We start from the raw sequence: 26,566 nt of genomic DNA, 5'->3' as shown, positions 1-26,566 counted from the left end.
CCACCGTGCCGCGATATCAACTAAGAAATTTAATGAAGGAGTTGTAATGCACAAGAGATAACAAAATGGATAAGTTTGTGATTTCTATTGTTAATAGCCCCTTTTTTGAAGTTTACACTGTCTAAACGCTCACTTCGACAATAAAAATATTTTTTACTGATAATAAAAAAGAGATGAGGGAAATTTTAGACAGCATCTTTAGCAATTTGTGGAAACCCAGTGGCTAAACTATGTGATCAAAGTGTTGAGTTCACATAGGCAAAACTATCAATGCTACATGTAGAACACAGGAAGATATAATGCAAAACATTGAAACAAGTGAGGCAAAAAATCTGGCAACAAGAAATTAAGTAGCACAGACAGGAAGTGCATACAGATATACGGTTTGTAATAGAATAAAGCCAAATAATTCTTCAGAGATAAATACATGCCTTCAGTCTTCCATTAACTTATTTATTTTTTAAATTCTGTGACACTACTGATAAAATATCATGCATCTTTGAAAGGTGTTTTAGGGCTATTTTTATGTCAGGTAAATTTTACTAAATTTGGTAATCTACAGATGATAATCTACTGGACAGAACTGTGCCTCCAAATTCTCATATTTCACTCCTGGTAGATAAAGCTATATACCAGCAGTGGAATGTTGTAAAATTATCCCTTTTATCATCACTAATCTTTTTTGCAATGTTTTTATCGGTGTTAGATCTATTTTGTATTGTAATTTTTTGCCAGGCATGTTCTAAATGGATTAAATAAAACTTTGTTTTGGAAGTAATTACACTTTAATAAGAGATTTCTCTAGAGAACATTTATTCAATAAATCATTGTGCACACATATTCTGATTACTAAATGCAGAACATGTCCATGTGCTTCCCATACATCACTGATGGCAGACTGTTTCCAGGCCAATTATGAAATACACTTTTTTAGTTTCTCCCAAGGAACTCTTAATAAAATCTTCAAAAATAAATTATGAGAAAATAACTACCTGGATATCTTCAAAATTAAATATGCTCTTGAATTAGTACCAACATGTTTTCGCAATGTCTCACAAGATAAAAGATGAAATGTGAATCAAGAATTGCCTATATATTTTATAAATAAGAACCAACTGCAGCCCTAATATCAAATTGATTCTAGGGCAACACCATGGCCAGAAATATACTTCACATGTTGCTTATTCATTGCAGGAAGTACTATCTCACATCAGTCTTTATAGTTTTCTTTCACGAATTTGAACCTTTGCCACTTGTGTAATTGTTATATTTTATTTTAAAGTCCTGCTCCAATTTATCTTCCTATACAATTTACTCCATAGAATTCATCCTGTACAGTACAATTTACTATCTTGCTCTGATGTTTACTTTAACACCTTTACAATCACTTACAGATTAAATGTAGGAAATACGCTTCACATGACTTGTGAAAATGACTGCAGTCAGTGGCAGTTTAAGAGATAATGGGCCCTAACGTCTTGGCTCCCCAGCGTCAGATTTGGAAGGGTACCCCAAAGATGTGCTGGTGAATCCTTCTTGGACCAGGTGAGGGTTTACTTGGCAATTGTCCAGAAGTGCTAACTTCCCCTGGACAATTGTGCTGCACTGGGAACCATCCGACAAAGTGTTTTAAATAGTTACCTTCGGATAGTAATGCCAGTTTTATGGTCATCGTTACTCTGTAAGTCAGAAGAAATAAAAGCACAGTGGGCTAAACAGCTGGCTTGTAATGCAGAACAAGGCAACAGCGTGGGTTCAATTCCCGTACCGGCCTCCTCGAACAGTAGCGACTGGGGGCTGTTCACAGTAACTTCGTTGAAGCCTACTTGTGACAATAAGTGATTATTATTATTAAATCTGCCTTTCCCTTAATCCTAAAACGATTACCTCTCGTTCTTCATTGCCCCACAAGAGGAAGCATCCGCTCCACGTCTACTTTATCAATACCTTTTTTCATCTTATATACCTCAATTAGATTGGCACAGTGGAAATCTGATGCTGATTGTCATTTGAGAAACGTATGGCCCAATAATTCCCTTGCAACAAATCTTAGAATTAGCAATGTAATAACCACTGACACTGCCATCTAGTGTTACTATGTTATTGTCTGAGAGAGTAAGCGGTGCAATACTTGCAGGTCAGAGAAGATTTTATTGTCGCTGCAGTCAAAGAAGAAATGGAAACAGCTGCCTTAATTTTCTGTTCTTGAAGCATTAGTAAACCAATTCTCTCCAAGTTTACTAATGCTAATGTCCAGCTTTACAAAGCAAATACCCTGAGGAAATGACATGCTTTCCCCATGTCACAATCTTTCATCACTTTGGCATTAGCATGGATATTGGACATCTGGCTGATTTTCACTTAGCTATGAAATGTTGGTTTCAAGGTGGCTGACAGCTACTTGACTAGTAAATGTAACAGCCAAGGGAGAATTTAATTTCTACTGCCTGGTAAAATCCAAGCAGATAGGGAGTTAAAGTGAACATCACTCCTACCAACTGAGATATCGCCCATAAGAAATATGGTTTAAAAATTGAATTGATTAATTAATGAAAAAAGTACTGTATGGGATAAATAGTGCATAGCTCAGTATTTGGGGAAAATTCAGTTAGGTGGCTACTGTTAATTCTTAAATTATAAGGAAAGCAGCTAAACCTCTGGACATGGAAATCGAGCATTACTTAGGGAAGAAACATGTACATTCACATGATGGGCGCGATTCTCCACTCCCACGCCGGTTGGGAGAATCGCCTGGGCCGCCAAAATTTCCGGGGACGCCGGTCCGACGCCCTCCCGCGATTCTCCCAAGTGGCGGGAACGGGCCGGTCGAGTTTTGTGGGCCGCAGGCCGGAGAATCGGCGGAGACATCGAAAATGGCGATTCTCCGGCACCCCCGCTATTCTGAGTCCCGGATGGGCCGAGCGGCCAGGCCAAAACGACGGGTTCCCCCCGGCGCCGTCCTCACCTGGTCGCTACAGTCGTGGGCAGTGCGTGAACGCTGGGGGGGGCGGCCTGTGGGGGGGCGAGGGGGGATCCTGCACCGGGCTTCACCTTGAATGTGGGGTGGCCCGCGATCGGTGCCCACCGATCGTCGGGCCGTCCTCTCTGAAGGAGGACCTCCTTCCTTCCACGGCCCCGCAAGATCCGTCCCCCATCTTCTTGCGGGGCGGATTTGGACAGGACGGCAACTACGCAAGCGCATGCGCGGATGACGTCCGTTATGCAGCGCCAGCCGCGTCATCTATTCGACGCCGCTTTTACGCGGGCGACAAGGCCTGGCGCGGGTAGATGACACGGCCCCGATACTGGCCCATTGTCAGGGCCTGAATCGGTCGGGACCGGGGCCGTTCCGCACCGTCGTGAACCTCGACGGCGTTCACGACGGCGCGGCCACTTCGGCGTGGGGGTGGAGAATCCCGCCCGTTGTCTTTAAAATGGTGTGGATGTTTGGTATATCCTATGCATGATTTGACACAGGAGAATAAGAATTGCTCACGTGCTGGTAGTTACAATTGTTGTCTCTGACACACCCATGCAGATATCGCAGCTACATATGTGCAGCATCTCCTTCATTACTTGTTAAAACCTGTTCAGTGCCAAGGTGGTTTATAATACCAGAGTCAGGGTGTCACCAGGGGACCCTGATATAACCTACGGAAGTCCACCTTATCAGCTTGAGACAGCTTTCTTGGGAGTTTGTTTCTCAGAGGTGATGGTGCTTATCTAATGACCATAGGTCAGTTTCATCTTTGGAAGGAAAGAGCATATTTAAGTATGAGTGGTAGGAACACCTGCCTCATATCACTGTATGTATGAGTGCCATAATGATGAGGGGAACAGACCTGGCTCAAACGAAAGGCAGAATTTGGTACTGAATATTTCTGGATACAAAGAGACAGATTTTCGCCAAGTAACGGAGGCAGGAATGGGGTCAGCATGGCCAAAACCTAAATTTTTTTCTACTGATTTCAATTTTTCATTTTCATTCATGGGATGTGGGTGGCATTGGCTGGGCCAGCATTTATTGCCCATCCCCAATTACTCTGTGACGAACTGAGTAGCTTGCTAGGTCATTTCAGAGGACGTTTAAGGCAATCGCATTGCCATGGATCTGGACTCACATGTTGGCCAGACCAGGTAGGGTGGCAGATTCCCTTCGCTAAAGGACATTAGTGAATGAGATGGGTTTGTATGACAATCGACAATGATTTCATGGTCATCATCGGACTTTTGATTCCAGCTTTTCTTTTTCATTAAATTCAAATTTCATCATCTGCCTTGGTGAGATTCGAAATGGGTCCCCACAGCATTACCCTGTGTCTCTGGGTTACTAGTCCAGTGACAATGCAACTACATCAAGGCCTCTCGTGCTATTTTTGTGTGACTGTTTCTCATGTTGGGAAGGCGGTGTGTCGCAACCAGCATAACATCATTTGAGGTTGAGGTCGTCTTTGCCAGCCCTATAGAATGTGAATTTTCTCCCCCCCCCTCAACAAATATTTTCATGTGTCGGTGTGAGTTTTGGAATGTCTAAAAAAAAACCTTGTTGGAGAGTTCATGACCACTGGGGGAAAGCTTCTGAGGAGCCAGCAACACTGATTGCTAAGTGTTAAATATTTTGACAACTTCAAGTGTCACTATTTGATGTTATATTGTAATGTAGATATGTTCTAACTGCAATGATCCTTCATATGACTCTGTTATGAAAGGATGAATTGACCATTACGTTGACAAGGATTGATTAAGTATTGAGATGCATTAGAGTACCCTTGGAAAAAATACCATAATGCATTTGAAACAGTAGAAAAATATGCTGGGAATATTTGGTGACTGAAATTTCAAGAGATATTTAAACTTCGAAAAAAATGACTGTTGTTAAAAGTCCAAAACAAATCTGCTCCATACCCTAGTTTGGCAGGCAGTCTGCTTTGAAGTGGAAATGAAACACAATCTGTTTTTTCAGTATCACTCTTTGTGGTTTATTTTGTTAGCTGTGGCCATTATGAATGCTTGACTGAGTTTTCAAAAAGCAACAGAACTAATTAAATCAGCAGCGGCCAAGTTTACATTTTGATCACGTTTAAGAAGGTTACTAAAGGACCTGTCTTTGATGTGGTAAATGAGTAAGTGTTTTTACAACAGATTGATTGACTTTGGGGCATTTAGATTTTTGAATGGCTTTTATGAGTGAGAGTTTTTTTCATCAGGATGTGTATTTGAATGGCAGCTCAATTGATTGTGCAAAGTTGACTTTTTTTTAAATAAAATTAGAGTACCCAATTCATTTTTTCCAATTAAGGGGCAATTTAGCGTGGCCAATCCACCTACCCTGCACATCTTTGGATTGTGGGGTGAAACCCACGCAAACTCCACACGGACAGTGACCCAGGCCCGGGATCGAACCTGGGACCTCAGCGCTGTGATGCAGTAATGCTAACCATTGGGACATCGTGTGCCTTTAAAAGTTGACTTTTTAATGTTCATTTTGTAACGACCACCTGGGCTAGTGCGCGGTCAATTCCAGCCCCACTTGACCCAGAGTCACAACACAATTGACATCCAAAGTCTTTGACCCTTGGCTGTCCAATAGCTACAGTCACCAGTAAAGCTAAACCCAAAATGTCTTGAGTTCTGCAGTCCAAAGGCTAACACAGTGTACTATGTTGTAACTTTTGAGTTCCTCACTTCCTCTTCTCAACTTAAAAGATATATGTCCATTAAATATGCAGGGATCAAAATGATAATGGCAAAAAATAAAGAAACGGGAAATAAGGGAATCAACAGGAAGGGCCCTTTTGATTTCAAAGGCATCCTGAGGTCTGCCCATCATGGATATTGGGTGAGTGGCTATGGAGTATACATGTCAGGCATGCAGGAGGCAAAGGACCATGGGGAGTATGAGGGTGCATGGAGGGTGCATGGGGTTACATAGGGATACACAGGTGCATGGACAGTGTGTGGGGTGAGGTTTAAGGAGCATAGAAATGCAGTTGGGTTCTGGGCTGTTGTCCCCGAGAACTGAGGCGAACTTCTAACCACCCTGCCTCTGCATTCACACTCCTCCTGCACTATATCGCGACTTACAAAACCTGAGCCCTTCCAGCCCATGTCTCTCAGAGATAAAAATATGGCAAGGAAAGGGATTCAGTGGCAGGCCTGGGCATCACAAGTCGGAAACTAGCCCGACCCACATTTCCTCAGCCCGAGACAAAAATCCGCGGCAAGATGCTTCGGAAAAAAATGGAGATATGGTGGTAGGAGTCATTTGGGAGAATATTAGAGTGCTGAAGAAAGAGGACGTCATGGAAGAATTAAGGGCAGAATCTATTGTTAAGAAACAATAGTGATGCCTATCTGTGTGTATTCTATGGGCCACCAACTAATGGGAAAGATACAGAGGACAAATTTGAAGGAAAATCAGAGAGAGCTGCAAGAACTATAGCGCAGTGGCAATGGGGACTTCAATTATCCGAATATAGACTGGGATATTAACAATGTAAAAGGTCAGAGAGGGAAAAATATTTCTGAAATGTGTTCAGGAGAATTTTCTTGACAGCATGTTTCTGGCCGAATGAAGAAAGCATTGCTAGATCAAGTTCTGGGTAATGAGGTGAGTCAAGTGAATCAAGTGTCAGTCGGGAACATTTAGGTAACATTAAGCTTCATAAGGTATAGATTAGCTGTGGAAAAGGGCAATAACCAGTCTAGAGTAAAAATACTTAATTGGAGGAGGGTCAATTTCAGCAGATTGAGAGTGGGCCTGTCCCAGTTAAATTGGAATTTAAAGATTGGAAGGCAAAACTGTAATGAAACAATGGCTGCCTTTAAGGTGGTTTGGGTACAGTCGAAGGACATTCCTCTAAGGGGGAAACATAAGGTAATCAAAGCCAGAGTTTCCTGGATGTTCACCAGCGCCTTCTGGAAGGCAATTAAGGATGTACAATAAATGTTGGTCTATCATCCAGCATCCCGTGAAAGAATAAAAAAAGAGGTATCGAATAAAGTGAAGCAACAAAGAGTGCATATGACAAGTGTCAGTTTGATAATACAAGGCAAGAAATTTCAGATGAAAAACTAAATAAGAGGAGCAAAGAGAAAGTTTAAGAAGAGACTGACAGCTAACTCAAACGTCTTCTACAGGTATATAAATAGTAAAAGGATATGGGACCAATTCGAGACCAAAAAGACTGATGCATGGAGGCTGAGGGCATGGCTGAGGTACTAAATAAGTATTTTGTATCCATCGTTATTGAGGAAGAAGATGCTACCAAATCATAGTTAAGCAGGAGGTAGTTGAGATATAGGAATGGCCTTAAGGGGAGGTACTAGAAAGATTGGCTCTGATTATAGTGGACAATTCACTATAACTGGATAAGAAGCATCTGATGATGCGGAGGGTGGGAAATTGCAGAGGTACCTGTCATCATTTTCCAATTCTCCTTGGATGTGAGGATGGTACCAGGGGATTGGAGAATCAAAAATGTTGCACTCTTTGTTCAAAAAGGGAGCAAGAATAAATGCTAGTAAGTTTAACCTCAGTAGTGGGAAAACCTTTAGAAACGATAATGAGGGACAAAATTACATAGACAAATATGGATTAATTAAGGAAAGCCAGTACAGACTCACTGAAGACAATTTGCATATAACTTACTTGATTGAAAGGGTCAATGAGAGCAATGCAGTTGATGGGTATTAAAATGTAAATGTCCCCACAGTCCCAGAGGACCTTAGGCTCATTTGAGAGCTAACATGTGGTGATTTAACCTGAGGGGCAAGGTTGAGAGGAATAACCTCAGCCAGTACAAGAACTGAACCCATGCTGTTGCTTTCACTCCGCATCATGAACCAGCAGTCCAGCCAACTGAGCTAACAATGTGAACTAAGAACAGCTGCACTTAATGGCCACTATGAATGTTTGTTAGTAAGTCATATGAACAGACCTAAACAAATAAATGATAGTGAGAGAAATAAAACCTTTATGTGGAATTAGTAAGGCACCAGAGATGGAATGTTATGGGAGGATGTAACACATCTAGGAAAGACAGTTCTGGAGATGATAAGGAAGATGTCCAAAGATGTGCAGGTTAGATTGATTGGCCATGCTCAATGCGTGGGATTACGGAGATAGGGCAGAGGAGTGGGCCTACACAAATTTCTCTTTCTGAGGATCAGTGCAGACCCGATGGCCGAATGGCCTTCTTCTGCACTGTACAGATTCTATGGATATGAGTTAAGGATGACCCAATATGGCCACATGATATGCATGAAGACCAAAAGAGTAACGGAAGATGAATGACATCAAAAATGGAACCCAAAGTTTAGATATGGAGCTTGACACCCTTATGATATTTTGAGATAAAATAAATCTTTGTAGAACCAAAAGGTCACGTTAATAATCCATCAAAGCATTAACTCCTAAAAAAATATATAAAGAAAGAGACTTTCGGAGGGTTCTTTGCAATGCGAGGTCGACAAGGTCTCTGAAGGAAACCTCCAGTCAAACAATCCTGAAAGGTTCCAGAAGTCAAGACCTAGGCACTGGGAATAGAAGTGAAAGAAAGAAAGGGCTGGTCATGCATGTCAGCCACCCTGCCCGATCCAAGCCAGCCACCCTGCCCGATCCGGGCCGGCCACCCTGCCCGATGCAGGCCAGCCACCCTGCCCGATCCAGGCCAGCCACCCTGCCCGATCCAGGCCAGCCACCCTGCCCGATCCAGGCCGGCCACCCTGCCCGATCCAGGCCGGCCACCCTGCCCGATCCAGGCCGGCCACCTCGCCCGATCCAGGCCAGCCACCCTGCCCGATCCAGGCCAGCCACCCTGCCCGATCCAGGCCGGCCACCCTGCCCGATCCAGGCCGGCCACCCTGCCCGATCCAGGCCGGCCACCCTGCCCGATCCAGGCCGGCCACCCTGCCCGATCCAGGCCGGCCACCCTGCCCGATCCAGGCCGGCCACCCTGCCCGATCCAGGCCGGCCACCCTGCCCAATCCAGGCCGGCCACCCTGCCCGATCCAGGCCGGCCACCCTGCCCGATCCAGGCCGGCCACCCTGCCCGATCCAGGCCGGCCACCCTGCCCGATCCAGGCCGGCCACCCTGCCCGATCCAGGCCGGCCACCCTGCCCGATCCAGGCCGGCCACCCTGCCCGATCCAGGCCGGCCACCCTGCCCGATCCAAGCCGGCCACCCTGCCCGGCCACCCTGCCCGATCCAGGCCGGCCACCCTGCCCGGCCACCCTGCCCGATCCAGGCCAGCCACCCTGCCCGATCCAGGCCGGCCACCCTGCCCGGCCACCCTGCCCGATCCAGGCCAGCCACCCTGCCCGATGCAGGCCAGCCACCCTGCCCGGCCACCCTGCCCGATCCAGGCCGGCCACCCTGCCCGGCCACCCTGCCCGATCCAGGCCAGCCACCCTGCCCGATCCAGGCCGGCCAGCCTGCCCGGCCACCCTGCCCGATCCAGGCCAGCCACCCTGCCCGATCCAGGCCAGCCACCCTGCCCGATCCAAGCCAGCCACCCTGCCCGATCCAGGCCGGCCACCCTGCCCGATCCAGGCCAGCCGCCCTGCCCGATCCAAGCCGGCCACCCTGCCCGATCCAGGCCAGCCACCCTGCCCTATCCAGGCCAGCCACCCTGCCCGATCCAGGCCAGCCACCCTGCCCTATCCAGGCCAGCCACCCTGCCCGATCCAGGCCAGCCACCCTGCCCGATCCAGGCCAGCCACCCTGCCCGATCCAGGCCAGCCACCCTGCCCTACCCAGGCCAGCCACCCTGCCCGATCCAGGCCGGCCACCCTGCCCGATCCAGGCCAGCCGCCCTGCCCGATCCAAGCCGGCCACCCTGCCCGATCCAGGCCAGCCACCCTGCCCGATCCAGGCCAGCCACCCTGCCCGATCCAGGCCAGCCACCCTGCCCGATCCAGGCCGGCCACCCTGCCCGATCCAGGCCGGCCACCCTGCCCGGCCACCCTGCCCGATCCAGGCCGGCCACCCTGCCCGATCCAGGCCGGCCACCCTGCCCGGCCACCCTGCCCGATCCAGGCCGGCCACCCTGCCCGGCCACCCTGCCCGGCCACCCTGCCCGATCCAGGCCGGCCACCCTGCCCGATCCAGGCCAGCCACCCTGCCCGATCCAGGCCAGTACTCTCTACTTGTTACAGTTGTATGTTGCGGCATAACTAGTAATGTTACATAGCATAATAAATTCTTAATCAAAACTAAAAATCCAACCATATCGGTTGCACCTAAATCCTGACTGGTTGATTGGATAGATTATGTTAACATTCTTTTCTTTTAAATTTTAGAGTACCCAATTCATTTTTCCAATTAAGGGGCAATTTAGAGTGGCCAATCCACCTACCCTGCACATCTTTGGGTTGTGGGGGGTGACACCCACGCAGACACGGGGAGAATGTGCAAACTCCACACAGTGACCCAGAGCCGGGATCGAACCTGGGACTTCGGTGCCGTGAGGCAGCAGTGCTAACCACTGAGCCACCATGCTGCCCGATTATGTTAACTTTCAAGTAACGTCATAAGTTTAACTTAGAACATAGAACATAGAACAATACAGCGCAGTACAGGCCCTTCGGCCCACGATGTTGCACCGAAACAAAAGCCATCTAACCTACACTATGCCATTATCATCCATATGTTTATCCAATAAACTTTTAAATGCCCTCAATGTTGGCGAGTTCACTACTGTAGCAGGTAGGGCATTCCACGGCCTCACTACTCTTTGCGTAAAGAACCTACCTCTGACCTCTGTCCTATATCTATTACCCCTCAGTTTAAAGTTATGTCCCCTCGTGCCAGCCATTTCCATCCGCGGTAGAAGGCTCTCACTGTCCACCCTATCCAACCCCCTGATCATTTTGTATGCCTCTATTAAGTCTCCTCTTAACCTTCTTCTCTCCAACGAAAACAACCTCAAGTCCATCAGCCTTTCCTCATAAGATTTTCCCTCCATACCAGGCAACATCCTGGTAAATCTCCTCTGCACCCGCTCCAAAGCCTCCACGTCCTTCCTATAATGCGGTGACCAGAACTGTACGCAATACTCCAAATGCGGCCGTACCAGAGTTCTGTACAGCTGCAACATGACCTCCCGACTCCGGAACTCAATCCCTCTACCAATAAAGGCCAACACTCCATAGGCCTTCTTCACCACCCTATCAACCTGGGTGGCAACTTTCAGGGATCTATGTACATGGACACTTAGATCCCTCTGCTCATCCACACTTTCAAGAACTTTATCATTAGCCAAATATTCCGCATTCCTGTTATTCCTTCCAAAGTGAATCACCTCACACTTCTCTACATTAAACTCCATTTGCCACCTCTCAGCCCAGCTCTGCAGCTTATCTATATCCCTCTGTAACCTGCTACATCCTTCCACACTATCGACAACACCACCGACTTTAGTATCGTCTGCAAATTTACTCACCCACCCTTCTGCGCCTTCCTCTAGGTCATTGATAAAAATGACAAACAGCAACGGCCCCAGAACAGATCCTTGTGGTACTCCACTTGTAACTGAACTCCATTCTGAACATTTCCCATCAACCACCACCCTCTGTCTTCTTTCAGCTAGCCAATTTCTGATCCACATCTCTAAATCACCTCAATCCCCAGCCTCCGTATTTTCTGCAATAGCCTACCGTGGGGAACCTTATCAAACGCTTTGCTGAAATCCATATACAACACATCAACTGCTCTACCCTCGTCTACCTGTTCAGTCACCTTCTCAAAGAACTCAATAAGGTTTGTGAGGCATGACCTACCCTTCACAAAGCCATGCTGACTATCCCTGATCATATTATTCCTATCTAGATGATTATAAATCTTGTCTCTTATAATCCCCTCCAAGACTTTACCCACTACAGACGTGAGGCTCACCGGTCTATAGTTGCCGGGGTTGTCTCTGCTCCCCTTTCTGAACAAAGGGACCACATTTGCTGTCCTCCAGTCCTCTGGCACTATTCCTGTAGCCAATGATGACATAAAAATCAAAGCCAAAGGTCCAGCAATCTCTTCCCTGGCCTCCCAGAGAATCCTAGGATAAATCCCATCAGGTCCCGGGGACTTATCTATTTTCAGCCTGTCCAGAATTGCCAACACCTCTTCCCTACGTACCTCAATGCCATCTATTCTATTAGCCTGGGGCTCAGCATTCTCCTCCACAACATTATCTTTTTCCTGAGTGAATACTGACGAAAAATATTCATTTAGTATCTCGCCTATCTCTTCAGACTCCACACACAATTTCCCATCCCTGTCCTTGACTGGTCCTACTCTTTCCCTAGTCATTCGTTTATTCCTGACATACCTATAGAAAGCTTTTGGGTTTTCCTTGATCCTTCCTGCCAAATACTTCTCATGTCCCCTCCTTGCTCGTCTTAGCTCTCTCTTTAGATCCTTCCTCGCTACCTTGTAACTATCCATCGCCCCAACCGAAACTTCACACTTCATCTTCACATAGGCCTCCTTCTTCCTCTTAACAAGAGATTCCACTTCCTTGGTAAACCACGGTTCCCTCGCTCGACGCCTTCCTCCCTGTCTGACCGGTACATACTTATCAAGAACACGCAGTAGCTGATCCTTGAACAAGCCCCACTTATCCAGTGTGCCCAACACTTGCAGCCTACTTCTCCACCTTATCCCCCCCCAAGTCACGTCTAATGGCATCATAATTGCCCTTCCCCCAGCTATAACTCTTGCCCTGCGGTGTATACTTATCCCTTTCCATCATTAACATAAACGTCACCGAATTGTGGTCACTGTCCCCAAAGTGCTCTCCTACCTCCAAATCCAACACCTGGCCTGGTTCATTACCCAAAACCAAATCCAACGTGGCCTCGCCTCTTGTTGGCCTGTCAACATATTGTTTCAGGAAACCCTCCTGCTCACACTGTACAAAAAACGACCCATCTAATGTACTCGAACTATATCTTTTCCAGTCAATATTTGGAAAGTTAAAGTCTCCCATAATAACTACCCTGTTACTTTCGCTCATATCCAGAATCATCTTCGCCATCCTTTCCTCTACATCCCTAGAACTATTAGGAGGCCTATAAAAAACTCCCAACAGGGTGACCTCTCCTTTCCTGTTTCTAACTTCAGCCCATACTACCTCGGAAGAAGAGTCCCCATCTAGCATCCTCTCCGCCACCGTAATACTGCTCTTGACTAGCAGCGCCACACCTCCCCCTCTTTTGCCTCCTTCTCTGAGCTTACTAAAACACCTAAACCCCGGAACCTGCAACATCCATTCTTGTCGCTGCTCTATCCATGTCTCCGAAATGGCCACAACATCGAAGTCCCAGGTACCAACCCATGCTGCCAGTTCCCCTACCTTGTTTCGTATACTCCTGGCATTGAAGTAGACACACTTCAAACTACCTACCTGAACACTGGCCCCCTCCTGCGACGTCAAATCTGTGCTCCTGACCTCTACACTCTCATTCTCCCTTACCCTAAAACTACAATCCAGGTTCCCATGCCCCTGCTGCATTAGTTTAAACCCCCCCAAAGAGCACTAACAAATCTCCCCCCCAGGATATTTGTGCCCCTCAGGTTCAGATGTAGACCATCCTGTCTGTAGAGGTCCCACCTTCCCCAGAAAGAGCCCCAGTTATCCAGAAATCTGAATCCCTCCCGCCTGCACCATCCCTGTAGCCACGTGTTTAAATGCTCTCTCTCCCTATTCCTCATCTCACTATCACGTGGCACGGGCAACAACCCAGAGATAACAACTCTGTTTGTTCCAGTTCTGAGCTTCCATCCTAGCTCCCTGAAAGCCTGCCTGACATCCTTGTCCCCTTTCCTACCTATGTCGTTAGTGCCAATGTGGACCACGACTTGGGGCTGCTCCCCCTCCCCCCTAAGGACCCGGAAAACACGATCCGAGACATCACGTACCCTTGCACCTGGGAGGCAACATACCAAACGTGAGTCTCTCACGCTCCCACAAAATCTCCTATCTGTGCCCCTGACTATAGAGTCCCCAATTACTAATGCTCTGCTCCTCTCCCCCCTTCCCTTCTGAGCAACAGGGACAGACTCCGTGCCAGAGGCCCGTACCCCATGGCTTACCCCTGGTAAGTCATCCCCCCCACAAGTATCCAAAGCGGTATACTTGTTTCTCAGGGGAACGACCGCAGGGGATCCCTGCACTGACTGCTTTTTCCCAGTCCCTCTTACAGTTACCCACCTATCTCCAATCTTTGGTGTAACTAATTCCCTGAAGCTGCTATCTATGACCCCTTCTGCCTCCCGAATGATCCGAAGTTCTTCGGATAATTCTCAAGTATTTTTCAAAGAGTAAACATCACACAGAAAGGGAGTTTAAAGTGTACAATTATAAAACATGTTGAGGACAAGGAAACCTGCAGGTAAATGTGCACAAATCATTGAAGTAGCAGGGCAGAATGAGAAAGTGGTTAAAAGCCAGATGGTATCCTGGGAGTTGTAAACAAAGACATAGCATGCTAGGGTATCGTGTCCATATCCAGGTACTGCTCTTGATGAAGGATGGGAAGACGTTAGTGGGCGGGGGATAGGTTTACAAGAATGGTTCCTGGTATCATAGAATTTACAGTGGAGAAGGAAGCAACTTGGCCCATCGAGTGTGCAACGGCCCTTGGGAAGAGCTCCCTACTTATGCCCATAACTCCATCCTATCTCCGTAATCCGGTAACCCCACCTAACCATCTTGACATTAAGGAGCAATTTTAGCATGGCCAATCACTTAACCTGCACATCCTAGGACAGTGGGAGGAAACCAGAGCACCCGGAGGAAACCCACGCAGACACTGGGAGAAAGTACAAACTCCACACAGTTAGCCGAGGCTGGAATTGAACCCGGGTCCCTGGAGCTGTGAGCAGCAGTGCTAACCACTGTGCCACCTTGCCGCCCAGTTAGAAAAATAGATTGGAGAAGCTGGAGTTGTTCTCTTTAGTAGAGAAAGATTTGCTGAAGGTGATGCGCGATCAATTACTCAAGACAAAGTGATTTCATAACTGAAGGCTTTAATCTCCTAGAACTTGTTCCGCAGCAGCTTCGGTACAGAAAGTGAAGGCTGCTGGGACGGCACCGTTTCTTATACCCCGCCTGTCAGGGCGGAGCTATGTAACAACAGCCAATGGTAGACTCCTGGGTCTAACCAATGGTCATCAACCTCTTAGGTACCGCAATACCTGGTACTACCACATTCACCCCGTTACAAAGAGTCCGGCGGGGGTGGTGGCCAGTGGTAACAGTCGCCTTTAACATGGTACGATCAGGTATGGAGGTACCGTGCTGTCGAGGATATTTACAAAGTTCACAGTTAAAGTCACAGCGAAGCAATCAGTCGATCGGGTGGCCTGGTCATCCTTCTGGAGCGTCTGGGCTTCGGTGGCGATTCTGGTGGGGGTCCCGGTGGTTGCGACTCTGGGAGCGTGGTTTCGGCCTCCCTGGCAGCTTCGTCACCCCTAGGCGGCACTGTTGGGGCTAAAGGTTGACACGGGGGGGGGGGGGGGGGGCCTGTAGGTGACGTCGGTGGGTGGGCGGGCCTAGGCAGGAGCGGCGGGAGTACTGACTCTCCAGTGAGGTGCTGTGGGGGGGGGGGGTAATTGTTCGGGTGCGCGTGGTGCCAGGTCCCGAAGGGAGACTGTATCTTGCCGGCCGTCAGGGAATGCCACGTAGGCGTACTGGGGGTTAGCGTGCAGCAGGTGGACCCTCTCGACCAACGGGTCCGACTTGTGCACCCGCACGTGCTTCCGAAGCAGGATGGGTACGGGTGTTGCTAGCCAGGTTGGGAGCGAGGTCCCGGAGGAGGACTTCCTGGGGAAAACAAGGAGACGTTCATGAGGTGTCTGATTCGTAGTTGTACAGAGCAGCGACCGGATGGATTGGAGGGCCATCGGGAGGCACTCTTGCCAGTGGGAGACTGGGAGATCCCTGGACTGTAGGTCCAGTAGAACGGTCTTCCAGACCGTTCCATTCTCCCTCTCTACCTGCCCGTTTCCCCGTGGGTTGTAACTGGTCGTCCTGTCGAGGCAATACCCTTGCTGAGCAGGAATAGACGATGTTCGTCGCTCATAAAGGAGGACCCCCTATCACTGTGTATGTACGCGGGAAAACCGAACAGTGTAAAGATACCCTGGAGGGCCTTGATGACGGTGGTTGCGGTCATGTCTGGGCAGGGGATGGCGAATGGGAACCGGGAGTACTCGTCAATCACGTTAAGGATGTACGTGTTGCGGTCGGTGGATGGGAGGGGGCCTTTGAAATCCATGCTGAAGCATTCAAAGGGACGGGAAGCCTTTATCAGGTGCGCCCTCTCTGGCAGGTAGAAGTGCGGTTTGCACTCCGCGCAGATTTGGCAATCCCTGGTGACTGTCCTGACCTCCTCGATAGAGTAGGGCAGGTTGCGGGTCTTGATGAAGTGGAAGAAACGAGTGACCCCAGGGAGGCAGAGGTCCTCGTGGAGGGCTCGGAGGCCGTCCACTTGTGTAGTGGCGCAAGTGCCGTGGGACAGGGCATCAGGAGGCCCGTTTAGCTTCCCCTAGATCTCGGTACAAGATCTCGTAGTTGAAGATGGTGAGTTCTATCCTCCACCGCAAGATCTTGTCGTTATTAATCTTGCCCCGCTGTGCATTATCGAACATGAAGGCAACCGACCGTTGGTCCATGAGGAGAGTGAATCTCCTGTCGGCCAGGTAATGCCTCCAATGTCGCACATCTTCTACGAAGGCTTGGGCCTCCTTCTCGACTGAGGAATGGAGGATTTCGGAAGCATGGAGGGTACGGGAGAATAAAGCTACGGGCCTGCCCGCTTGGTTGAGGGTGGCCGCCAGAGCTACGTCGGACGCATCGCTCTCGACCTGGAAGGGGAGGGACTCGTCGATGGCGCGCATCGTGGCCTTTGCAATGTCTGCTTTGATGCTGCTGAAGGCCTGGCGGGCCTCCGTCGACAGGGGGAAGGTTGTGGACTGGATTAGGGGTCGGGCTTTGTCAGCATAGTTGGAGACCCACTGTGCATAATAGCTGAAAAACCCCAGGCAGTGCTTAAGGGCCTTGGGGCAGTGAGGGAGGGGGAACTCCTTAAGGGGGCACATGCGCTCAGGGTCGGGGCCTATAACTCCATTTCGCACTACGTAGCCGAGAATGGCTAGACGGTCGGTGCTAAACACGCATTTATCCTTATTGTATGTCAGGTTAAGGATTTGCGCGGTCTGGAGAAATTTGCGGAGGTTGGTGTTGTGGTCCTGCTGGTCATGGCCGCAGATGGTGACGTTATCCAGATACGGGAACGTTGCGCGTAAGCTGTACCGGTCAACCATTCGGTCCATCTCTCGCTGGAAGACTGAGACCCCATGAGTGACACAAAGGGAACTCTTAAAAATTGATAGAACCGCCCATCTGCTTCGAAGGCAGTGTACTTGCGCTCACTATTACAGAGGGGTAGCTGGCGGCAGGCGGACTTGAGATCCACCGGGGAGAAGACCTTGTATTGTGCGATCATGTTTACTAGGTCGGCTATACGAGGGAGAGGGTACGCATCCAGCTGCGTAAACGTGTTGATGGTCTGGCTGTAGTCAATGACCATCCTATGCTTCTCCCCGGTCTTTACCACCACTACTTGAGCTCTCCAGGGACTGTTGCTTGCTTCGATGACCCCTTCCCCCAGCAGCCTTTGGACCTCTGACCTGATGAAGGTCCGGTCCTGGGCACTGTACCGCCTGCTCCTGGTGGCGACGGGTTTGCAATCCGGGGTGAGGCTCGCAAACAGGGAAGGCAGGTCGACCTTAAGGGTCGCGAGGCCGCAGACAGTAAGGGGAGGTATAGGGCCGCCAAATGTAAAGGTCAGGCTTTGCAAATGGCATTGGAAGTCCAGCCCCAGGAGGGTAGCTGCGCAGATGTGCGGCAGGACATACAGGCAGAAATTGTCAAATTTCCTGCCTTGGACAGTGAGGGTCGCTCGGCAGAACTCCGTTGTCTCCACAGAGTGTGACCCGGAGGCCGGGAGATCCTTTGATTTACAGGGTGGGTTACAAGTGAACAACGCCTTACCGTGTCAGGGTGAACAAAGCTCTCCGTACTCCCAGAGTCAATCAGGCAAGACGTCTCGTGGCCGTTGATGAAGACCATCGTTGTAGCTGTTGCGAGTGTCCGGGGTCGACTTTGGTCCAGTGTCACTGAGGCCAGATGAAGCAGTGGCGCGTTCTGATCGGGCAGCATGTAGACGGCCGTGCTGGGGGCCTGGGGCCCCATCCAAGATGGCGTCACCCATGGGTCGCACATGGTGTCCGTGGATGAACACAATGGCGGCGATGATGGACAAAATGGCGGCGCCCACCCGTCCAGGGTGGTGTCCGGGGGGGCAAGATGGCCGTGCCCGTGGGTCGCACGAGGCCCTAGGATAGGGGGGTGGCAGTGAGCGCTGGCCGGTCGGGGCCTGAATGGGGGGTTGCCGCGGCAGTCCGGGGTCGCTGGAGACCGCGGCCACGGCGCGGGCCTGGCAGACCCCCACAAAGTGGCCCTTCTTGCCGCACCCTTTGCAGGCGGCGGTGCGGGCCGGGCAGCGCGGGCGGGGATGATTCGCTTGCTCGCAGAAGAACCAGCGGGGCCCAGCGGCGTTAGCGGGACGTCTCGCAGCGCAGGTTTGCGGGGTCAGGGGGAAGGTCTGTGGGGCTGCCGCTGCGTGGTGCCACATGGCCCAGGGCCCGAGGTCGGGCGCATAGGACTGCGCGTTTTTGTAGGCAACGTCCATGGACCCTGCCAGGGCCCGTGCCTCTCTAAGTCCCAGGTGTCCCTTTCTAGTAGTCTTCGGCGGATATCTGAGGAGCTCATACCTGCTACGAAAGCAGCCCTGATTAAAAGTTCCGTGTGCTCGCTCCCCGAAACTTGCGGGCAGCCACAGTTTCGGCCCAGCACCAGTAGCGCCCGGTAGAAGTCTTCCAACAATTCCCCGGGGCGTTGCCGTCTAGTTGCAAGCAGGTGACCTGCGTAGACCTGATTTACAGGGCGGATATAATGTCCTTCTAGCAGTTTGATCGCGGCATCATAGTTCTCCCCTCCTCGATAAGGGGGTAGATCCCAGGGCTGACCCTTGAGCGCAGGAGATGCATTTTCTGTCCTTCTGAGGGGATGCCTCCGCCCGTCTCGAGGTAGCCTTTAAAGCACGCCAGCCAGTGTTTAAATATTGCAGCCGAATTCTCTGCGTGGGGGCTGAGTTGAATGCACTCCGGTTTGATTCGGAGATCCATCCTTCCAGCTTAAGTCTAGTAGATTAAATTGATGCGCGATCAATTACACTCAAGACGAAGTCATTTCATAACTGAAAGCTTTAATCTACTACAACTTGTTCCCCAGCAGCTTCGGTACAGAAAGTGAAGGCTGCTGGGATGGCGCCGTTTCTTATACCCCACCTGTCAGGGCGAAGCTATGTAACAACAGCCAATGGTAGACTCCTGGGTCTAACCAATGGTCATCAGCCTCTTAGGTACCACAATACCTGGTACTACCACAGAAGATATTTAGAACCATGAGAAATCTAGACAGATAGAGATAAACCATTTTCCTTCGCAAAGGATCATGAATCAGAGGACACTCATTTAATGAGAAGAATAAAATGCATTCTCCCTGTGTCTGCCTGGGTTTCCTCCAGGTGCTCTGGTTTCCTTCCACAAATCCCGAAAGATGTGTGAGGCACAATCAGTTTGACTGGAGACGAAGTTGAATTCAAACTGAGGCTTTATTAGTATCTGAAGTGTGGCCTCCTACAGCAGCTGACGAAATGGCTGCGAGCTGAAGGCCACGCAGCTTTATAACCCAGCTCCTGGGCGGAGCTAGCATGCAGGGGCCCAGGTGAACCTGTAGTGCAGGTTCTACCGTACAACCCTTAATATAGGAACACAGTGGTTTACCACAATGTGCTTGTTAAGTGAATTGGAAATTTTTAATTCCTCTTTAAGGCAAAAGTACCGCCTGCAGCCAATCAACACTAATTGGAACGTAAATTGGCTGCGGGACAATCGGAATCGGCGGGGATATGTTCACGCTAACTTTTTGGATGGCCAGAGGGCAGCACCTGCTATCCGAAAAATTTGTTAAACTAAGATTGAAGTTTTGAGTTTAAAGTGAGTTAGTAGTATTTACCTGTCGGTCAGAGGAGTGATCACCAGTCGTGGAGTGTTGCCCAAATATTCATAAGAGTACTGAAACTGAGCATCACATATGTTGACAAAGCAGTGACTCTGGTGATTGTCCCAACGATGGCGCAATTGAGACAACCAAGCAAAGGCTTGGCCGTTCAAAACCTGAGAGAAAAGGCAAATATATTTATGTTCATCTGATGAGGAAATTGGCTGAATGGAAGTAACAAGAGAGAAGGGATAATTGCCAGATACATTAATAGGCAAAATGTGACTAGTTTGAATCTGTGGTGGAGTCTCAACTATTCGTTAATGACTAAGATGATGGAATAGGAAGCCACGTATCCAAAATTGCTGGCAACAAAAAGATAATCAGCATTCTTAGAGTTTAAATGGAAAATATTAAATTAGAAAGAAATATTAATATTATGCGAATTGGCAAAATATGGCAAATGGATTTCAACGAAAGCAAATGTGAAGTCATTGGAACATAGAACTTAGGAGCAGGTGGCCATTCGATCTCTGTCATGTGACAAGATCATGTCTGATCTGGTTTGTGGTTTCAACTCCACCTTCCTGTCTGTCCCCATAACCCCCGAGTTTATGGGCAGCACGGTAGCACAAGTGGATGGCACTGTGGCTTCACAGCGCCAGGGTCCCAGGTTCGATTCTTCACTGGGTCACTGTTTGTGTGGAGTCTGCACGTTCTCCCAGTGTCTGCGTGGGTTTCCTCCGGGTGCTCCGGGTTCCTCCCACAGTCCAAAGACGTGCAGGTTAGGTGGATTGGCCATGATAAAATGCCCTTAGTTAAAAAAAAAGGTTAGGAGGGGTTATTGGGTAACGGGGATAGGGTGGAAGCGAGTGCTTAAGTGGGTCGGTGCAGACTCGATGGGCCGAATGGCCTCCTTCTGCACTGTATGTTCTATGTTCCCTCGGCTATCAAAAATTGATCAAACTCAGCATTGAAAAAATTCAATGCCTCAGCTTGCACTCTTTACTGGGGATAGAACAGGGTATTTTCAAAATGGTGAAATAAATTATCATAAACGGGTATAGAAAATAATCCAAATGGCAAATGGAATTTTGGCCTTTCTATTCAGAGGGCTGGAATATAAGGGTTATGCTTCAGTCATGCATAAAAACCCTGAGTTGGACCACAAGTGGAGCACTGCAAACAATTTTGAACATTACACCTTAGGAAGAATGCATTGGTCTTGGAGAAAGTGCAATGCAGATTTACTGGAATGATAACCTAAGGCCAAGCTATGAGAAGAAATTAAATAAACTAAAGTTGCATTTCCTGGAATTTACAAGGTTAAGGGGTGATTTAATAAAATCTTTCGAGGTATTAAGGGGAACAGACAGGGTAGATTGGATAAACTATTTCTGCTGGTTGGGGAGTCTAGGATTAGGAGGCATCGACTAAAAATTAGATTCAGAGCATTCAAGGCGGGAGTGAAATTAGAATACATTTCTTTTTATCAAGTGTGGTAGAACATTTCTTCCAAAATGGCAGGTGCAGGATGCAGTCAAGGCCGCCACTCCAGACTCAGGTCGAAGGTAGCTCAAGTGTTGCCAAATGATGAGTCGGCTGTTTAAAAGGCCTGCAGTAGTTCTCTGCGGTTTTATCCCAGTTGTCTGCATATATTTTTGGCCCTCTAACCCTCTTCCCCTCATCTATTTCCATGCTAACTCCTTGCACCCCTTCATCCTCAATGGCCCACCCCACCGTCCATGCAAACGAGTGCTTTCCACACATAGCCATGGTCTCAATAACCCCAGTGCCAACTTAATTCCAACTCATGGTCAATCATGCCAACCCACCCATCACCCTTTTCCATTCCACCCTCCAAGTCAATTCAGCAGCATTCACCAGACCCATGATGGGATGAAATAAAACAAGTCCTAAACATTTAATACAGACTTCACTGTATTGAAAATGACATTTACGAAAGCCCATTCAAACCTTTTAAATCCCATCAAGTACTTAATCCCTTATAAAACAGGCTTGTACTCAAAAGAAAGCTAATCCTTTAATAACCCCTGAGCTGTTAAACTGTAAATCTATAACCCCCCTCCATCGTTGGGAGAATTGTAAGTTATGGAAATCAGCCAAGTATTAATATTGACAGAATGATAATCCTTCGGGCAATGTCAACAAACAATATTGTAACTACCAGGCCATTTTATTTTACCTCTCACTGACAAGAGGCATGTTTTTTTTTCTTAGTGTTGGGGATTTAAATAACTTTACAACTTGACAGTTCTGCAGTCCCTCTCTGCTTTTCAAGATCATTTACTTCTACTCTAAAATTTCATAACTGCCACACTATGGGTTAACGATCCTGCTAATGCGAAAATGGGGTTTGTTGGAACTCAGCATAGAGTTTAAATGGCACAGCTGAGTTTAGTTTCCTCGTCATGTGAGATGCCCTTGCCCCTTTTCCTCTAGTGGCAAAAACCAGATCGATCAGAAATTGGGATGGAACATCTGAATCGGAGTTCTGCACACCATTTTGGAAGGTCCGCAGAGTCGCCAGAGCTCCACGGAAATCCAAGCAATAATGTCCTAATTAAAGGCAGTGTTTTATATTTTAGTAAAAAATGCATGAACAACACAAAGGTTACAAGAAGAAAAGGAGCATGAGAGGAAAGTAACCTCCTCACAAAAAATAAAAATAAAGTTTCTAACATGCCTTTTGAACAATGAGCTTTGCAACAACATCCCGAGCATGGACATCTATAGTGCATATAGTCATAATCTTCTGCCTGTCACCTGATGTCAGCTCACCCAGCAACATGTTGATCAGAGCATTCAACTGCACCACCTGTAAATTAAAAATAAATACTCATTTTAGTCACAGGAACTCAATGCATGGAAAACAAGTACAAAATAAACAGAATTTTCAGACTAATTGATAGGGTGGAACACAAAGAAAGTTTACAATACTTAACTTCATTTTGTGGCTAGATTTCAGATAGTTTGACAAATGACATCTCCATTCCTGGCATGATTGTTGTCTGGCAATTTTTATTCCAAAATTGTTAGCTTTAATGTTAAATTTAAAATAAAGGGCTGGAAATTGGATAGCTGCCGTGCCCATTTTACAGATGATTTTTTAAAATGAAAATTTCTCGAATAAATGTTCCCTTATTTTATGTAACATGGTACATGCAGCATTAGAGCAGAATAGCTTGATGTTGCGCTTCCACTGTTTCTACACGGAATTCATCATATCTGACTTCACCAGAATACCATTAATTACGGCATATAAATCAACCTGGCACATAAGATGACCCCATTTTCCCAGTCCCAAAATTCAGTGTATTGCATATAAGTTGATGCTGTTTTTCACATGACGTGGTATAGTAGTTGTTATCGTGGTTTAACCTCAGAATTCGCTAGCTTCTTACTCTAGATCTTGTTAGAGGTAATGGTCTTTTTGTTGAAAATACATTTACTTACATACTATTTATAAAGGTTAAATAAGACCAAGACATAACTGGAACTACTCTCTAAGATGCATCTCAGGCATCTTCTCTCAGTGAGTGACATCACTGTGACTCCTTATGCACATGCTCAGTAGTTATTATTCGCATTAATCCTTTTCTCTACAGTAGTCAGCCGCAATTTTTCACCCAACAAGTGGATGTTTTACCTCACGGTACTGGATGCAAGGGATCAAGCATGCAGTATGGACTATGTTGCAAAGATGTGCGGAAGTTGAAGACATGCTCAATCTTTGTGTTAGATGCCAATGACAGTTCATTTTCATGCTCGGCATATCAGTCAACCCCCGTTTTTGGAAGAATTCTTTAAGGCTCCAAAGGTCGACTGAATAACTGACATTGATGGAATTCAATATGAAAGAAGTCCTACTTGTTGAACATGCTTCATTTGTCAAATGACCAGCATCTTCTGTACACCAATAAAAATAAAGTACACATGGTTTGCTTCTGCAGAATTACCACAAGGATTTTTTCAATCTCCCACTGTAACTTTGGTGGAAATGTAGAGCAATTGTGTAAGCCATGGTTCTCCAGCATTTCTGCATATATTCAATATGGTAGGACATCTGAAGAGGTTCCAGAGAAATTCTTATCAGGCATCTTACATACCAATGATTGCAAATATTACATTGCATGGTTTCCTACTCCTATATTATAGGAAAGCCCATCGGCGGGATTCTCCGTTCCTGAGACTAAGTGTTAATGCCAAGGCAGAATTTGTGGACGTTCAATTCCGCAAAACTGGTGTCACGCCTGGACTGATTCCGCTACTATTAAGGGGCTAGCACCGCGCCACATGGAATACAATCGATTTCAATGAAAATCGGTGCCGGATTCGCCAGGTCTGATATGACACTCGGGAGGCTGACAAGCTGCAGCCGCATATACACATTATAATCCCTACACACACTCATCCCAGCCAATATGATGGCACTGGTTGTGCAAGAGTGCGCCCATACAGCTGATAGGTCAGCTGGGGCCAGAGGGCACCCAGGGGGGCGGGGGGAGGAACGGGACAGACCTATACCACCCATGGCCCCAAGTTCACAATGGGCAGTCAGCCGTATGTGCAGCTGCATGGCCGCCTCGCTGGCTGCGGCAATGCCGTTCCGTGCCTGTCCACCCCGACTCCACAGCCCACCTTCTGGCTACTCACCCTGGCCCTGGCAGAAGCCCCCCCGGCCAGCGGCACAACTGTCAGCAAACTATGGTGATGTTGGATACTTTCGGTACCCCCTCTCTCTACCTCAGCCGCTACCACGCCGGTTTCACGATTCCTAAAAACACAAGTGAACGCCGCCGTTGGGAACTCGGGCCATCGAAGGCAGAGCATTGCAGAGGCCCCGGAGAATACCGGGTCAGGCCCGCTAATGATATGCAAATGGTGTCCACTGTACGTGCGTTCTGGTACGCATTGACGCCGCTGTCGAGATGACTGAGAATCGTGATGTGGTGTCAAATCGGCGCCCACCGCGATGTCGGTGTCGGAACCTATTCTCTGCCCAATTGCGTTTTGCGATATCGGCATCGGCGAACGGAGAATCCCGCCAGTCATGCCTGAACATTTCTCCAGCGGAAAAGACTTATCTGGAATTTCCACAAGGGTTCTCTTACACGTGATCAACAGAAACCTTAGGGAAACGGTGATACCATGTTAAAGGGTTCATTTCTAAGTCATGCAGAAACAAAATGGGTTTGCATTTATTCCCACATTACCAGTTGGTACCGGTGGGCAGTAACAGATTCCTCAGCTCAGTGGCTTTCAGGTCATTATAACTACTACATAAAAATAATCCAACCACTATAACTGAGAATATGAAACTCACTGGATTGAAGATGGAGGTACTTGTAGCTCTAAAGTCAAATTTGTAAGCTCACCAGTTGCACCATACTGTCAAGAACCTGCATCCAGATCCTAATAATGCATATTATGCATTTTGATTTGTGATATAACTAGGAAATGCTTCCTTGCAGTATTTTAATAATAATAATCTTTATTAGTGTCACAACTAGGCTTACATCAACACTGCAATGAAGTTACTGTGAAAATCCTCTAGTCGCCACACTCCAGCGTAAATCGGGTACACTGAGGGAGAATTCAGAATGTCCAATTCACATAACAAGCACATCTTTCAGGACTTGTGGGAGGAAATCGGAGCACCCGGACCCGGGAAACCCACGCAGACATGGGGAGAACTTGCAGATTCCATACGGTGGCACAATGGGTAGCACTACTGCCTCACAGCGCCAGAAACCCGGGTTCAATTCCAACCCCGGGTGACTGTGTTGATTTTGCACGTTCTCCCCATGTCTGCGAATACGGCACCGATTTTCATTGAAATCGATTGTATTCCATGTGGCGCCGGTGCTAGCCCCTTAACAGTAGCGGAATCAGTCCACGTGTGACACCAGTTTTGCGGTCTTGAAGATCCACAAATTCTGCATTGGTGTCAACACTTAGTCTCAGAAACGGAGAATCCCGCCGATGGGCTTTCCTATAATATAGGAATAGGAAACCATGCAATTTAATATTTGGTTTCCTCCGGGCGCTCCAGTTTCCTCCCACAGTCCAAAGACATGCAACTTAGGTGAATTAGCTATGCAAAATTGCCCCTTAGGGTAGGACTGTAGGAATACAGGCAGGAGATAGAGAACCTAGTGGAGTGGTGTAGCGACAACAATCTCTCCCTCAATGCCAGCAAAACTAAAGAGCTGGTCATTGACTTCAGGAAGCAAAGTACTGTACACACCCCTGTCAGCATCAACGGGGCCGAGGTGGAGATGGTTCAAATTCCTAGGGGTGCACATCTCCAAACATCTGTCCTGGTCCACCCATGTCGACGCTACCACCAAGAAAGCACAACAGCGTCTATACTTCCTCAGGAAACTAAGGAAATTTGGCATGTCCACCTTAA

The 26,566-nt window shown here is 48.0% G+C and overlaps 1 protein-coding gene across 1 annotated transcript in view; it reads right to left on the bottom strand.

The window, feature by feature from the left end:
- Positions 1-26,566, bottom strand: part of LOC140425201 (dynein axonemal heavy chain 11-like) — a 755,586-nt gene that overhangs the window by 429,858 nt on the left and 299,162 nt on the right. Inside the window, 2 exon segments of the mRNA XM_072509215.1 lie at positions 20,146-20,306; positions 22,838-22,969. Coding sequence (XP_072365316.1) covers positions 20,146-20,306; positions 22,838-22,969 — 293 coding nt within the window.

The sequence above is a fragment of the Scyliorhinus torazame genome, chromosome 6 (genome assembly GCF_047496885.1).
Source record: "Scyliorhinus torazame isolate Kashiwa2021f chromosome 6, sScyTor2.1, whole genome shotgun sequence".
Classification (NCBI taxonomy): Eukaryota; Metazoa; Chordata; class Chondrichthyes; order Carcharhiniformes; family Scyliorhinidae; genus Scyliorhinus; species Scyliorhinus torazame.
This window is presented reverse-complemented; position numbering and strand designations above follow the sequence as displayed.